Consider the following 16,456-nt stretch of genomic DNA (forward strand, 5'->3'; position numbering starts at 1 on the left):
TGAACTGGCAATGTACGAACACGAAAGCAAAGTTTGGGAGAACGACAGAAGCGATTCCATCAAGAACATGAGTTTTTGAGGATCAAAGACAAACAGCATAAAAAAAAAAAGAACTACTCTTCGTTGAATTTCAATAAAACGGATAACATTTATCAAAGGCTGAAAGTGAAGGAAAAACAAACCATCATCTGGTGTTGAGTTACCGGTAAAGCTTTGAACGAAGAAATGAAGGAGACAGCAGTTGAGCTATTTGGATGAACCTGTAGATGGGACTGGATTTTATAGAGACAGATTCCAAGAGGAAAATTAGATCTTATAAGATATTTATTTATTTTTTCGAGGAAAACTTTTTTTGAGGAAAAAATATTTAGAGTATTTGGTAAGTTGTAGGGCAGGTTTGCCAAAATGCATAATGTCTTAGCATTCACGAGACAGAATGCTAAGACACCGTGGCTCTGAGCTGGCTTTTTATCTTGGGCATACTATACGATTAGAGAAGATATGTCAAATGTATGTTTACTGTCAAAGACAACCAATGCGCCCTCGACAAAGAGAGAAAGAGAGGAATCTCTGAAAGGTAAGCAATTGTCACTTCTGGGAAGACTTGTGCTTCCTCAGGCCATCCCATTTAGCTGAGGTGCGTTGCCAGAAGCACTTCAGTATCGTTGGGTTGAGACAGAAGTAATGTCATAGAACAGGATACAGAAATAACATTCTAATCAAATAATCCTAATGGAGGAAAAAGATGAACAGAATAAGTTAAATGTAAGGAAAGAAGAAGGAAGAAAATTAGTTAAATGTGAGGAAAGTAAAACATTTCCAGTGCCTCTGTCGCATGCGAATTATAGGCATGACATGCGAATTGTAGGCATGGCATGTGAATTGTAGGCATGACATGCGAATTGTAGACATACTTTTTAGCTTGGCTCAAACTCGTGTCTGAGGGGCTACTCTTCACTGACATTGCTTCTAGAGCAGGCATGAGCATCATTCGTTAGCATGAGGACAAAGAAAATAACAGCAATACTATTTTAACTCCCATTTGTCAAGTATTCTAAAACCTCCCACTCTTTTCCTAGGCGGTGATTCGACAGGCCTCGACATTGGTGCGTGCACTTTCAATTTTTAAAGTAAGCAAATGGATTTTCACGTTTCTTTTAATAATGTACACAAAGGAATAATTCACGCGTCTCCACATACTCGTTCAATAAGAAACGCTCAATGCTAACTATATTACAAGCCAAAATATGTCCGCCTTTGCCGATTATGCCACTCGTGATCGCTTCGGACGTTGCAATACAATCACAGATTTGTTCACTGTTATATGTTGTATAATAATTATGAAGTCATATATGGATAGACCACCTCTCTCTTTAGCTGCAGGTCGAAGGAAAATGCAAAAGTCGGTCTAACAAATGAGTAATAATAAAATTCGGAACTTGTCCTCGTCGTTGGTTCTCTCTCTCTCTCTCTCTCTTTCTCTCTCTCTCTCTCTCTCTCTCTCTCTCTCTCTCTCTCTCTCTCTCTCTCTCTCTCTCTCTCAATGTGTAGGCGCTTCCGCTATGCATTAACAAACACGACTGGCTACGAATCCGAGGGTCCTGGTTCAAATCCAGACAGAGCAGTCAGCGCACAGCTCACCCAGCTGTTCACCCTTCCTTCAGATTGGTTGATAAATAGGTACCTGACAAAATCTGACAAGATAAACTGTGGAAACCCGTATGCCACAGAGGCCCTGTGTCACAGTTCAAGGGATTTCATCCACCACAGACTCAAAGGCCAATAGCACGGAAATGAGCACCGAGTACACGCAATGTTATAACTTGTGGCCCCCCGCTTTGTATAAGAACAATAAGAAGCTGCAGGAAGTCGTCAGGCATATACGCAGCAATCCCTAGTGCACGAGTCAGCCCCTGCTGCACGAGGCAGCCCCTGGTGAACGAGGTAGCCCCTTGTGCCCGAGGTAGCCCAGTCCCTGGTGCACGACGCAGTCCAGTCCCTGGTACACGAGGAAGTCCAGTCCTTGTTGCACGAGGCAGTTTCTGGTGCACGAGGCAGTCCCTTGTGCACGATGCAGTTCATGGAGCACGAGGCAGCCCCTAGTGCATGAGGCAGTCCCTAATGCACGGATGCAGCCCATGGCGCTTGTAGATGGAGTGTTGTTTCTCACCCTATGATCCTGCTGCATTATTTACTAAGATCAGCCTGTTAGTATTGTTTTACTCCATTCTTCATTTCACCGTTAATTATGGTTCTCCCACTTTCATTTCTTACTGTCTTCACAACGCATGATTCTTAGTTGTTTTTCACCTCTAAGTTAGACGTTTGTCAATTCATGGAACTTTTTTTATTTTCCTCAATCCATTATATATATATATATATATATATATATATATATATATATATATATATATATATATATATATATATATATATATATATATATATATATATATATATATATATATAGGAGTGACACCGGTCAAGCGCAGAAAACAAAAATGGCCCACTGGGATGCCAGTCCCAGAAAAGGGTCCAAAGCGGTAGTCAAATATTGATGAATAAGTGTCTTGAAACCTCCCTCTTGAAGGAAATCAAGTCATAGGAAGGTGGAAATACAGAAGCAGGCAGGGAGTTCCACAGTTTACCAGAGAAAGGGATGAATAATTGATAATACTGGTTAACTCTCGCGTTAGAGAGGTGGACAGAATAGGGGTGAGAGAAAGAAGAAAATCTTGTGCAGCGAGGCCGAGGGAGGAGGGGAGGCATGCAGTTAGCAAGATCAGAAGAGCAGTTAGCATGAAAATAGCGGTAGAAGACAGCTAGATATGCAACATTGCGGCGGTGAGAGAGAGGTTAGAGGAGAGGAGAGGAGTTGGTGAGATGAAAAGCTTTTGATTCCACCCTGTCTAGAAGAGCAGTGTAAGTGGAACCCCCCCCAGACATGTGAAGCATACTCCATACATGGACGGATAAGGCCCTTGTACAGAGTTAGCAGGTGGGGGGGTGAGAAAAACTGGCGGAGATGTCTCAGAACACCTAACTTCATAGAAGCTGTTTTAGCTGGAAATGAGATGTGAAGTTTCCAGTTCAGATTATAAGTAAAGGACAGACCGAGGATGTTCAGTGTAGAAGAGGGGGACAGTTGAGTGTCATTGAAGAAGAGGTTGTGTCGAATTGATAGATGGAGGAATTTAGTGTTTGAGGCAATGAACAGTACCAAGTTTGCTCTGCCCCAATCAGAAATATTAGAAAAATCAGAAGTCAAGCGTTCTGTGGCTTCCCTGAGTGAAATGTTTACCTCCTAAAGGGTTAGACGTCTATGAAAAGACGTGAAAAAGTGCAGGGTGGTATCATCAGCGTAGGAGTGGATAGGACAAGAAGTTTGGTTTAGAAGATCATTAATGAATAATAAGAAGAGAGTGGGTGACAGGACAGAACCCTGAGGAATACCACTGTTAATAGATTTAGGAGAAGAACAGTAACCGTCTACCACAGCAGCAATAGAATGGTCAGAAAGGAAACTTGAGATGAAGTTACAGAGAGAAGGAAAGAAGCCGTAGGAGGGTAGTTTAGAAATCAAAGCTTTGTGCCAGACTCTATCAAAAGCTTTTGATATGTCTAACGCAACAGCAAAAGTTTCACCAAAATCTCTAAAAGAGGATGACCAAGACTCTGTAAGGAAAAGCAGAAGATCATCAGTAGAGAGGCCTTGACAGAACCCATACTGGCGATCAGATAGAAAGTTGTGAAGTGATAGATGTTTAAGAATCTTCCTGTTGAGGTTAGATTCAAAAACATTAGAGAGGCAGGAAATTAAAGCAATAGGACGGTAGTTTGAGGGATTAGAACGGTCACCCTTTTTAGGAACAGGCTGAATGTAACCAAACTACCAGCAAGAATGAAAGGCAGATGTTGACAGACAGAGCTGAAAGAGTTTGACTAGGCAAGGTGCAAGCACGGAGGCACAGTTTCGGAGAACAACAGGAGGGACCCCATCAAGTTCATAAGCCTTCCGAGGGTTTAGGCCAGCGAGGGCATGAAAAACATCATTACGAAGAATTTTAATAAGTAGCATGAAGTAGTCAGAGGGTGGAGGAGAGGGAGGAACAAGCCCAGAATCGTCCAAGGTATAGTTTTTAGCAAAGGTTTGAGCGAAGAGTTCAGCTTTAGAAATAGATGTGATAGCAGTGGTGCCATCTGGTTGAAATAAAGGAGGGAAAGAAGAAGAAGCAAAGTTACTGGAATTATTTTTGGCTAGATGCCAGAAGTCACGAGGGGAGTTAGATCTTGAAAGGTTTTGACGCTTTCTATTAATGAAGGAGTTTTTGGCTAGTTGGAGAACAGAGTTGACATGGTTCCGGACAGAAATATAAAGAGCATGAGATTCTGGTGATGGAAGGCTTAAGTACCTTTTGTGGGCTACATCTCTATCTTGTGTAGCACGAGAACAAGCTGTGTTAAACCAAGGTTTAGAAGGTTTAGAACGAGAAAAAGAGTGAGGAATGTACGCCTCCATGCCAGACACTATCACCTCTGTTATGCGCTCAGCACACAAAGACGGGTCTCTGACACGGAAGCAGTAATCATTCCAAGGAAAATCAGCAGAATACCTCCTCAGGTCCCTCCAACTAGCAGAGGTAAAACGCCAGAGGCACCTTCGCTTAGGGGGATCCTGAGGACGGATTGGAGCGATAGGACAAGATACAGATATGAGATTGTGATCGGAGGAGCCCAACGGAGAAGAAAGGGTGACAGCATAAGCAGAAGGATTAGAGGTCAGGAAAAGGTCCAGGAATAGATCCTGGAATTAAACAGCGGCTAACACTTTCCCCCCTCCGCAGTGTATTCTGCAGAAGACGCTGCCATCTCTTAGCGGTTTTGGTTTCCGCAGCAAACATAGGTCGGAGACATGGCAGCGGCACCAGGCGACAGGTCTCCGACCTGCCCCCCATGTCACAGACTCTTCGCCTCGTATAGGGGGCGAAGGGCTCATGAGCGAGTTTCATTCCGAAGAGGTGGTGAGGTTAGCTCAATCTCGGTCCAAAGTCCGCTGGGACCAGGAGAAGTTGGTGTTGATGGCTACCTTCGAGGCACAGCACCCGTTGGTTAAAAACATCAACCTAGTGGTGAGAGAGCGGTTTCTCCCCCATCGGTCCCTAGAGGCCATTAAGGGCCTTGGCCTTTGCTACAAGTCCTTGCTTAGGGACTTAAGCGCGGCCCCTCCTCCACAGGCTGCCTCTCCACCTCTCCTCTTGGGGAGCCCTATGCAGCCCCCTTCACCATCTTCAGGGGACGTGGCCAGTCCACCGGCCGAGGGTTTCCCCCTCCGCGGTGACCAGCCTCTGGATGGTGGGCAGCCCGAGCGTGAGGTGGCTCACTTTTTGCGCGAGGTGTCTGCGCTGCTCGGGTTAGCATATCCTAGCAACATTGAAGAGGTTGAAAGGCAGGTGGACGTCTGGTGTCCTCAGAGGCCCTACACCTACCGACCCCCAGGGACGGGGGAAGGAGCTCATGGTGGCTGGCCCTCTTCGGTGCGCAGGAGGCGCTACCGCTGCACACAGCGGTTATAGCGGGTAGACAGAGGCCGGGCTGTTCAGGAGATCCTGGAGGGAATTCCTGACGGCCCTTATTCCAGCTTGCCCCCAGATCTGAAGAGCTTTTGGGGCGGCCTCTTTAGTAGACCCTCCCCACCTGAGGAGCGGTCTCCTACTTCTATCCGGCCTCTGATACCGGTGTACGTGCCGGTATCGGAGGTAGAGATAACCGGTGCGTTGAGGAACACCAAGGAGTCCACTGTCGTGAGCCCAGATGGGCGAGACCTTGAAAGCATCAGGGCGCTGGAGGTCCAAAAGCTACAGTGGGTTTTTAAAAGCTTGCTGGTGCTGAAAGACGTCCCAGTGTCTTGGGCTTTGGGGAGGACCACTCTAATCTCCAAAAAGACAGTTCCGGGGGGACCTGGGGACTTTTGTCCCATTACGATAACGTCCCTATTCCTCCGGCTGTTTAACAAGGTCATCGCCTCGCGGTTAATGAAGGCTGCCCCTTTTCCGCAAATGCAGAAGGGTCTTGCACCAGAAGAAGGCGTAACGGTCAATATTTCTCTGGTGCAATAGTTAATTAAGAACGCCACGACCACCCTTAATACCCTCTGCATAGCCTTCATAGATTCTCGGAAGGTCTTCGACTCAGTGGGTCACCCATCTCTACTGAAGGCCGCAAAGAGATGGGGAATTCCTCCAGAACTCACTGAGTTGATCCGGAATCCCCAACATCATGGGGGATGTCTTTAAGATCCATAGTTACTCCCATAGTTAGAGGAGAGGAGTTGATGAGACGAAAAGCTTTTTGATTCCACCCTGTCTAGAAGAGTGGTATAAGTGGAACCCCCCAGACATGTGAAGCATACAACATATATGGACGGATAAGGCCCTTGTACAGAGTTAGCAGCTGGAAGGGTGAGAAAAACTGGCGGAGACGTGCCAGAACACCTAACCTCATAGAAGCTGTTCTAGCTAAAGATGAGATGTGGAGTTTCCAGTTTAGATTATAAGGAAAGGACAGACCGAGGATATTCGGTGTAGAAGAGGGGAACAGTTGAGTGTCACTGAAAAAGAGGAGATAGTTGTGTGCTGTTATTGTCCACAATATAGCTATTTTTTTCTACATCCTCCTAAAACTTTCACAGCGTAGTAATCTTTTTATCATTCCTATTATTAAGTTTTCTATAAAAAAATATATATATATACATTAATATATATATATATATATATATATATATATATATATATATATATATATATATATATATATATATATATATATATATATATATATATATATATATGAAATTTCCAATGTTGCCGCATATATATATATATATATATATATATATATATATATATATATATATATATATATATATATGAAATTTCCAATGTTGCCGCATATATATATATATATATATATATATATATATATATATATATATATATATATATATATATATATATATATATATATATATATATATATATATATATATATATATATATATATATATATATATATATATATATATATATATATATATATATATATATATATATATATATATATGAAATTTCCAACGTTGCCGCATAGCTCTTTCCCAGTCAAGAAACTTAAGTATTAAGTCTAGTTACATGTCTTCTTACAGAGGATAAATGGTGCCCTCTGTAGGAAGACATGTAACCGTTCCTTGATATTCCCGTTCTAATCTCACATGTCACGACACCATTTAATTCTTAACAATATAGTGTGAAATCAATACTGGATGTGCTTCTAGCTGCCATGAATTACATTGCCTCTCATCTTATCAGCAGGTACCTCTCCCAGTTGTCGACGATAAGGGAGAGCTCACTGTTCACCGCAATGGTTGCAGCTGATGCCGGTGAAAAGGAACAATTGGCAAGAATTGTGCGGCGGATCCCCAACGTGCCTTTGAGTTACACACTCGGCAACAAACCCGTGAAAAACGCAAAAGACAAGAAATGTAGCAAGTACCCGACGCTGTATGATATTCAGTTTAACAACATTTACTGGCAGGTCCTCCACACCACCAACGGAACCTTTTACTTATACAGTGCTTTCTTTGACAATCGTCCAGCATCCCCTGAAAAGCCGTCTGTTCGCATTCTGGCCATGGCGGATCGCGTCACCCCTGCTGTCACCATCCGCTGCCAGCTCTGGTATGAAGGGGAAGAGGATCCGGTAGTTACCAAGGTTTCCGAATATAAGTATATTTGGGTTAAATCATATGGGAATTACAAGAACGGCATCCTGCAACCGTATCTGCTCCAATGCATTGTCCCCATGGATTTCACCGAGCGAGTGCCGCTCTCAGTATCACTAGTGGAAGATCGATGTGACCCACCCAAAAATAACTTGCGAGTCATCAACAATCTCCCGGGGGAAGGTGGAAAGGAAAATTTTGCTGTTTGCGTCAAAGGAATGAGTGGCACACGAGACAACAGCTTGAAAATGGTAGAGTGGCTGGAGCTGATGTTCCTCCTCGGGGCCCACAAAGTGTTCCTTTACGACATGGGTGTCCATTCTAACATGTCCAAGATATTCCGATATTACGAGTCTCAAGGAAAGGTTGACCTGAAAAGTTTGACATTGCCTGGTGACCAACCCAACGACCGCGACTTACTGGACATTTACTTGAAACACAAGGTGGTAAACAAACGTCAAAATGAGGTAATTCCGTACAACGACTGCCTTTACAGGAATATGAACCGATACAAGTTCATTGTGCTACTCGACACGGACGAGATCATCATGCCAAGAACAACACAGAACTGGGAGACACTAATGAAGAAAATAGCGCCAGAGGTCATGTCAGGAAGCGGCCACCCGAGGAGCTCCTACGTCGCCCGCCACGTGTACTTCCTTGACTCCATGCAGGAGGAGCACGGATGGGCGACGGACGTGCCACACTACATGCACTTCCTTCAGCACGTGTACCGCGCCTTCAACTACACTGGGCCTGGTAGTTATGTGAAGTGCTTTCACGATCCTCAGCGAGTCCACACTCTCCATAACCATTATCCGATTTCCTGCCTGAAGGGAGGCTGCTCCCATGAGGACATGCCCACGGAGCTGGTGCACCTGCAGCACTACCGGTCAGGGTGTAAGCCAGAACTGAAAAAAGTGTGCCCCTTATTCTTAAACCACACAGTCCTAGAAGACTCCATCCTTAGGTACAAGGAGCCCCTGGTGCGCGGAACTGTTCGTACTCTGCGGGACCTTGGCTTCACGTTGGACTGATGGATGTGGGGTCAAAGTGATGACCATATTGGAAATTACTACTGTGGTTTGTCATGTGTGGTAAATGTCATGTCACTTCAGTGTTATGCTGCAAGTATTAGGAATAGTGATGAACATGTGCACTTATGATTACGACCGCAATTACTTTTATTATATGTGTGTAGAGATAGTCTTAAATACTCTCTCTCTCTCTCTCTCTCTCTCTCTCTCTCTCTCTCTCTCTCTCTCTCTCTCTCTCTCTCTCTCTCTCTCTCTCTCTCTCTCTCTCTCTCTCTCTCACACACACACACACACACACACACACACACTTTTATATTCAGCCTAGTCTTGGTTGTATACCATTTCAAAACGTTATTTTTTTATAACATTTATCCATTATACATTTGTAATGTATTATGTCGCCGAATTAAATGTAACAGGAGAAAAGATGCCTGTTGCGCAGCCGTCATTCTAAGGCACGGTCTCAGGATCCGCAATACCTCTCAAGTGTCATGTGTTTACAAGGCTGACACAGGTACAGTAATCCTCTTGATCACTCATATCCGTCCACCCCACAACACCGTGGCCAGTATTCGTCTGCCTCCGTCTTCCTCTCCCCTACATGTTCTCATCTTCCCGCTCCTGACATTCTTGTGCCTCCTACCACCACTTTGTCCTTGTCTACTCTTTTATACGTCTCTCTCCTTCTCTTTCCCACCAGCTATCTTAACTTTTCTTAACGTAAAAGTGTGCCGTACTCAGTTGTGAGTGTTGGCGTAGCGTCACCCTTCCTGGTCCTCAGCATAGGTAATGGTGTGGCTAGTTTCTTTGTCTGCCTTCATTAAGTTCCCATTCACAGCTGGCCGGTACCCAGTACCCATTGTAAGGCTAGGTGAACGTAGGAGCGAGCAATCGTCTCAGAAAAATCTTACCAGTAACTAGGATTCGAACCCAGGACATCTTACATTGTTGTCAAACGCGCTATCGCCTGAGCTACCACAACATAATAAACTATGTGAGTAGACAGAGCACTCACATGAGGCACGTGCTGGTAAATTCTGTCATTATGTGCAGTGATTGACATCGCAGGTATGACTCGTGTCTGCTTGTGTGTGCGTCGTCGTGATCTACTGTTTATCGCGGTGCTTTGAGGAAGCCTCTTATCTTACTCTCATTTCTAGAATCACTTACATTTATTCATTGGTGATAACTTACATATTGTTTGTTACTTTTTTTATGTATACAGTTTTTTAAAGCGATTTTAGGTAGTTTATTTTTATTAATCAAGATAATATATTATGGATAATTTATGATTTATAAATTTTTCGTTTGCATGATTTATCTCAGACTGTCTTTTCACATTGTACTATTCTGTATTTCTGAAGTGATGGCTTTGGTGGATATGAATGAGTTGTCAAATTATTATTTAATGTTACGGTATACGCCGTTTCTTTTCAAGTGTTTCATTACTGTGGCATGCATTGCTGCTGTGCAATATTTGTTTTTCTTGTATCAGTATGTATTGTTGTGTAGATATTTTTTTGAGAAAACTCATTTCCATTCTTTTTCTTTATAAGGATGCTGAAAATCATATATTATGTCAAACTCTTCTCTAATTTATTCTCTCTCTCTCTCTCTCTCTCTCTCTCTCTCTCTCTCTCTCTCTCTCTCTCTCTCTCTCTCTCTCTCTCTCTCTCTCTCTCTCTCTCTCTCTCTCTCTCTCTCCGCTGCAAAGTTACATCTTTCGCCTATCTTCTGTCTCTGTTTTCACGCTAACTAACTTTGCTAATCGCATGCCTGCCCTCCTCTTGCGGCGTCGCTGCACAAGTCTATTTTTTCTCACTTTTCTGTAATTCAAGAGTTAACCAATTTTCTCAATTACTCGTTCCTTTTACTGGAAAATTCTATAACTTCCTGTCTGCTTCTCTATCCCCGCCTACCTCTGAGCTAAACTCAGAGGAAAACTTATTTTAATCCAGGATTTACTTTTCTTGGACCGTCCTCTATAGGGACTGGCACCTTCAGTGGGCCTTTATTTTCAATATTTTTGTTCCACTTATCAAGCCCCTCTTACATGAAAAACAAATCGGATAACTGATTCCTGTTTCACGGATGACACTGGAAAGACAATGTGTTCGTTATTTTATTTATTTATTTATTTTCAAATGCATGTGACAATGATGTATTCACTGGAAGCTTTCAAAGAACTTATTTTTAATGTGATTTCATCTTGAAAAAAAAAAATCCCTTCCATACTGCATTTCACTCTCCTCGCACTTGAACAGCTCGGACAAACTCTAACGTAGTGAAGATTGAAAACTAGTCATGTGTCATTTTGTCTCTACTTTGTGCAAATGAGAGTTCATATTCGCCATTTTCTCCCAGTGGGAATAAGTAAATTTCATAAATATCATTATCCTGGCCACAAAAGCAAAGTTAGAGATAAATATCAGTGTTTTTCCATGTTTTCTAGGCATAAGCAAATAAAAAATAACAGTTATTACTCAAGGACAATAATCGTCTTACACAGTGAATTATATGAATGTGCTACGTCAGTTGACTGATTATCACTTATTTTGCCTCCTAGTGCCACATTGACTCCCAACAACAAAAAAAGAAAAAAAAAGCGGTTAAATATACTAGAAGATACTACAATGCAAACTTGAACACAAACACACACACACACACACACACACACACACACACACACACACACACACACACACACACACACACACACACACACACACACACACACACACACATATACTTTTCATTCCCTCATCAGGATAGTGTGGTGTCACTTGAAAAAATTTGAAAAAATCCATGGCTTCATTCTTCTGTCGGGGGAATACCTGATTTCCCTTCTATCTGCTTCATGTTGACAATATTCGGAAAAGGTGGAAAAGGATGAGCTTTCCTCTCATGTCCTTATTTTTAGCAATGAATGTTTCATTAAAGTGAAGATTTTGTGTGGACCAGACAGATGAGAAGCATGAAGACTTGACTCTGCCTAAGATTTTAAGTCTTCAGGAACCTTTTAGCACCAATGGGTCCCCAGGCACATGTGGTTCGAATCCTGGCCACGGTCCGAAGATAGGAAGGGCATCCACTCGGCGTAACTGATCCCAAATGACAAAACCAAACTCCTTCGTTAGGAGGTACCGTTCTAGCCCTGATAGACTAGGGAAACCGGAAGTAAAACCCCCCCAAAAAAAGTAACCTTAACCAGCTTTAGGGATTCTGAGTCTTTGAATTATTGGTTTTGGTAGGATTTACTTTCCTTCCAACACCAAAAGTTTCCAAGATCAAATCAAGATCCATATTCAATGTATTATTCAAATAATAAATTCCATATCATCATGATGTCATCACTGAATAAATGCATTTTATATAAAGTAATAAAATGGAGAATTTAATATTATATATATATATATATATATATATATATATATATATATATATATATATATATATATATATATATATATATATATATATATATATATATATATATCGTACAACAGTATTTCTTGGATATTAAACAAATATATTCATATTGAATGTACATATAAAAACATAAGAAATAAGAGAAGCTGCAAGAAGCGACCAGGCTTACACGTGGCAGTCCCTGTATGAAAAATACCTACCTATTTCCATCTATTATCCCCATCCATATACCTGTCTAATCTTCTCTTAAAGCTCTCTAGTGTCTTAGCACTAACAACATGATTATTGAGTCCATTCCACTCATCTACCACTCTATTTGAGAACCAATTTTTCTTATCTCCTTCCTAAACCTAAATTTTTCAAGCTTGAACCCGTTATTTCTTGTTCTATCCTGGTTGCTGATCGTAAGAATTTTGCTTACATCTCCCTTGTTATAACCCTTATACCACTTGAAGACTTCTATCAGGTCGCCTCTTAACCTACGTCTCTCTAAAGAATGTAAATTTAACAACTTCAATCTCGCCTCGTATGGAATACTCCTCATCCCCTTTATCCTTTTAGTCATTCTCCTCTGTACTGATTCTAATAGACCTATATCTTTCCTGTAATGTGGGGACCAGAACTGCTCAGCGTAGTCTAGATGAGGTATAACCAGCGCCAAGTGTAACTTTAATATTTCTTCCGGCCTTCAACTTTTAACACTCCTAAAAATCAATCCTAGTACCCTATTTGCCCTGTTTCTGGCCTCTGCATAGTTTTCCTAGATGGAGTTCAGAGCTAACTATAACTCCTAAATCTTTCTCGTACCTTACCTACGCTAAGTACTTTGCATTTATTGATATTAAATTGCATTTGCCATCTGTCTATCCATTTATTCATTCTATCTAAATCTGCCTGCAAGGCGATGGCATCCAATTCTGACCTAATTAATCTACCTTTTTTTTTTTTATGTAGGAAGGACACTGGCCTAGGGCAACAAAAATCCAATAAAAAAAATGCCCACTGAAATGCCAGTCCCATAAAAGGGTCAAAGCAGTGGTCAAAAATTGATGAATAAGTGTCTTGAAACCTCCCTCTTGAAGGAATTCAAGCCATAGGAAGGTGGAAATACAGAAGCAGGCAGGGAGTTCCAGAGTTTACCAGAGTAAGGGATGAATGATTGAGAGTACTGGTTAACTCTTGCGTTAGAGAGGTGGACAGAATAGGAGTGAGAGAAAGAAGAAAGTCTTGTGCAGCGAGACCGCGGGAGGAGGGGAGGCATGCAGTTAGCAAGATCAGAAGAGCAGTTAGCATGAAAATAGCGGTAGAAGACAGCTAGAGATGCAATATTGCGGCGGTGAGAGAGAGGCCGAAGACAGTCAGTTAGAGGAGAGGAGTTGATGAGACGAAAAGCTTTTGATTCCACCCTGTCTAGAAGAGCAGTATGAGTGGAACCCCCCTAGACATGTGAAGCATACTCCATACATGAACGGATAAGGCCCTTGTACAGAGTTAGCAGCTGGGGGGTTGAGAAAAACTGGCGGAGACGTCTCAGAACACCTAACTTCATAGAACTGTTTTAGCTAGAGATGACATGTGAAGTTTCCAGTTCAGATTGTAAGTAAAGGACAGACCGAGGATATTCAGTGTAGAAGAGGGGGACAGTTGAGTGTCATTGAAAAAGAAGGTTGTGTCGAGTTGATAGATGGAGGAATTGAGTTTTTGAGGCATTGAACAATACCAAGTTTGCACTGCCCCAATCAGAAATTTTAGAAAGATCAGAAGTCAAGCGTTCTGTGGCTTCCTTGCGTGATATGTTCACCTCCTGAAGGGTTGGACGTCTATGAAAAGACGTGGAAAAGTGCAGGGTGGTATCATCAGCGTAGGAGTGGATAGGACAAGAAGTTTGGTTTAGAAGATCATTAATGAATAATAAGAAGAGAGTGGGTGACAGGACAGAGCCCTGAGGAACACCACTGTTAATAGATCTAGGAGAAGAACAGTGACCATCTACCACAGCAGCAATAGAACGGTCAGAAAGGAAACTTGAGATGAAGTTACAGAGAGAAGGATAGAAGCCATAGGAGGCTCCGTAGTTTGGAAATCAAAGCTTTGTGCCAGACTCTATCAAAAGCTTTTGATATGTCCAAGGCAACAGCAATAGTTCCACCAAAATCTCTAAAAGAGGATGACTGCAAAAGGGAAGAGAGTCAGAATGTCCTCCACTTTGGAAGTTAAGTAGTCAAAGAATTTCTTATAGTCAGAGGAGTTAGGTGAGAGGTATACAGCACAGATAAATTTAGTTTGAGAGTGACTCTGTAGTCGTAGCCAGATGGTGGAAAACTCGAAAGATTCAAGAGCATGGGCACGAGAGCAGGTTAAGTCATTGCGCACATAAACGCAGCATCCAGCTTTGGATCGAAAATGAGGATAGAGAAAGTAGGAGGAAACAGAAAAGAGGCTACTGTCAGTTGTCTCAGACACCTGAGTTTCAGTGAGGAAAAGAAAATGAGGTTTAGAAGAGGAGAGGTGGTGTTCTACACATTGAAAATTAGATCTTAGACAGCGAATGTTACAGAAGTTAATGAAGAAAAAGTTGAGGGGGGTGTCAAGACACTTAGGGTCGTCGACAGAAAGACAGTTCGACCTGGGGACATTTATGGTCCCCTCCCCAGATGGGGATTCCGAGGCTGGTGTAGGAGTCATGATGATTTTAAAATTTTTGAGTGAAGGGTGTGTGTGTTATTAGATGCTTGTAGTTTTGTGTGGAGGAAGAGAGTTGTCTTTAGAGGGCAGGCTGTGACTGCCCCCTTGTGTTGTGAGACACAAAGGGAAACGTTCAGTGAGGTCACAGCTGGGTTTAATGATAAGTTCACAGCACCCCCTGAACAGTGCTTTAGACCTCACCTATCTTTGTATCATCCGCAAATTTACTAACATCAATACTAATTCCACTATCCAAGTCATTGATATATATTAGAAATAACAATGGCCCTAATATTGATCCCTGTGGCACCCCACTAAATACATGACCCCTCTCGGATTTCGAGCCGTTTATTACAACTCTTTGTCGCCTGTCGCTAAGCCATGACCCTATCCAGCCTCATATGGGGAAAACTAATCAAGATATATTGATATATTTAATACTGATATACAAGATTGCTTCCTTTTCACAGATTCAATATCAGAGAAAAGAAAATCCTTATACCTTAAATAAAGTAGCCAGTGAATGAATAAATATTTCCGTATCACATTCAATATCACAGAAGAGAATATCCTTATGCTTTATAAAGTAATAATTAATAAGTAAATAGATAAATGTTTCCTCATCACAGACTGAATATCGCAAGCAGTAAAATTCCTTTGGATACAAAATATACATGCATTTGTCCTTATTTTAGGGTAAAACATTTCACAAGTTTTTATTCAAGAAGAGAATCATGTTTATATTATCTTCCTTAAAGTAGCTTCGCCTCTGGGAGATTAATTCACCTGCTTTAGAAAAAAGTCGTTCCGATGGAACGGAAGATGCAGGTGTACACAGATATCTCCTTGCCAGCTCTTTTAACTCGGGGAAGAGGGTTGCGTGTTCTTTCCACCATCCTACAGGATCTTCATCTCTGGGTATGTGAGGCTCTTCAAGGTATCTTCTCATTTCAATGTGTGTGTCTGTCGATGACTGTGAAGATACCTGGACCATTTTTTTTCAATTTTAGCATCGAACCTGCTCCAAAGGGATTTCTTTTCTGATGAGTCATGGTTGTTGGAGGTGGCTTCGCTGCGGCGTGTAAGGTGCTTGCAGCACTTGGATTTTCATCTGAACGCATGAGGTTGACTAAGCGTTCCTCCATCAGTTTGACGTTGGAGCTTTCTGAGAATAGCACCTTTCTAAATCGTGGATCTAAAAGGGTAGCTGCTGCAAGACAGAAAGCGCCTTCTACCGCACCGAATCTTCTCTCCATCTACCTTTGGAGTTTGCCTGCCAAGATAGCATTGACTTTAAGTCACCTGGGGTTCCATGGCATCAGCTGAATTCATGAATTCTTGGATTCCCCTCACCATCGGTATTACTTTAGAGAGGGAGGTCATCTTTTCTGATGACATTTCTTTTGTTGCCTTTTCAGATGGCTCCAGAAGGTTGTCTGCTATGGAAGAGTGCAAGCTCCTCGTCCTTGAGGCACATGTTGTTCTTCCCCAGCAGGCACAGAGTAGTGGTGACAAGTTCGTGTTCCTCATT

General features: G+C 42.2%; 1 protein-coding gene across 13 annotated transcripts in view; it reads left to right on the plus strand.

The window, feature by feature from the left end:
- The window catches only part of LOC135096507 (uncharacterized), an 89,619-nt gene extending 79,114 nt beyond the window's left edge, over positions 1-10,505 (plus strand). For 12 of the 13 annotated variants that reach the window (XM_063998030.1, XM_063998036.1, XM_063998034.1 and 9 more), the window contains one exon: positions 7,362-10,505. In XM_063998030.1, the coding sequence (XP_063854100.1) occupies positions 7,362-8,811 (1,450 nt within the window). In that variant the 3' untranslated portion in view covers positions 8,812-10,505. The remainder of the gene's footprint in view (positions 1-7,361) is intronic. The other variant, XM_063998028.1, reaches the window with a different exon arrangement.
- The last annotated feature ends 5,951 nt before the right edge of the window (positions 10,506-16,456 follow it).

This window comes from Scylla paramamosain, unplaced genomic scaffold (assembly GCF_035594125.1).
Source record: "Scylla paramamosain isolate STU-SP2022 unplaced genomic scaffold, ASM3559412v1 Contig4, whole genome shotgun sequence".
In the NCBI taxonomy this organism is placed as follows: domain Eukaryota; kingdom Metazoa; phylum Arthropoda; class Malacostraca; order Decapoda; family Portunidae; genus Scylla; species Scylla paramamosain.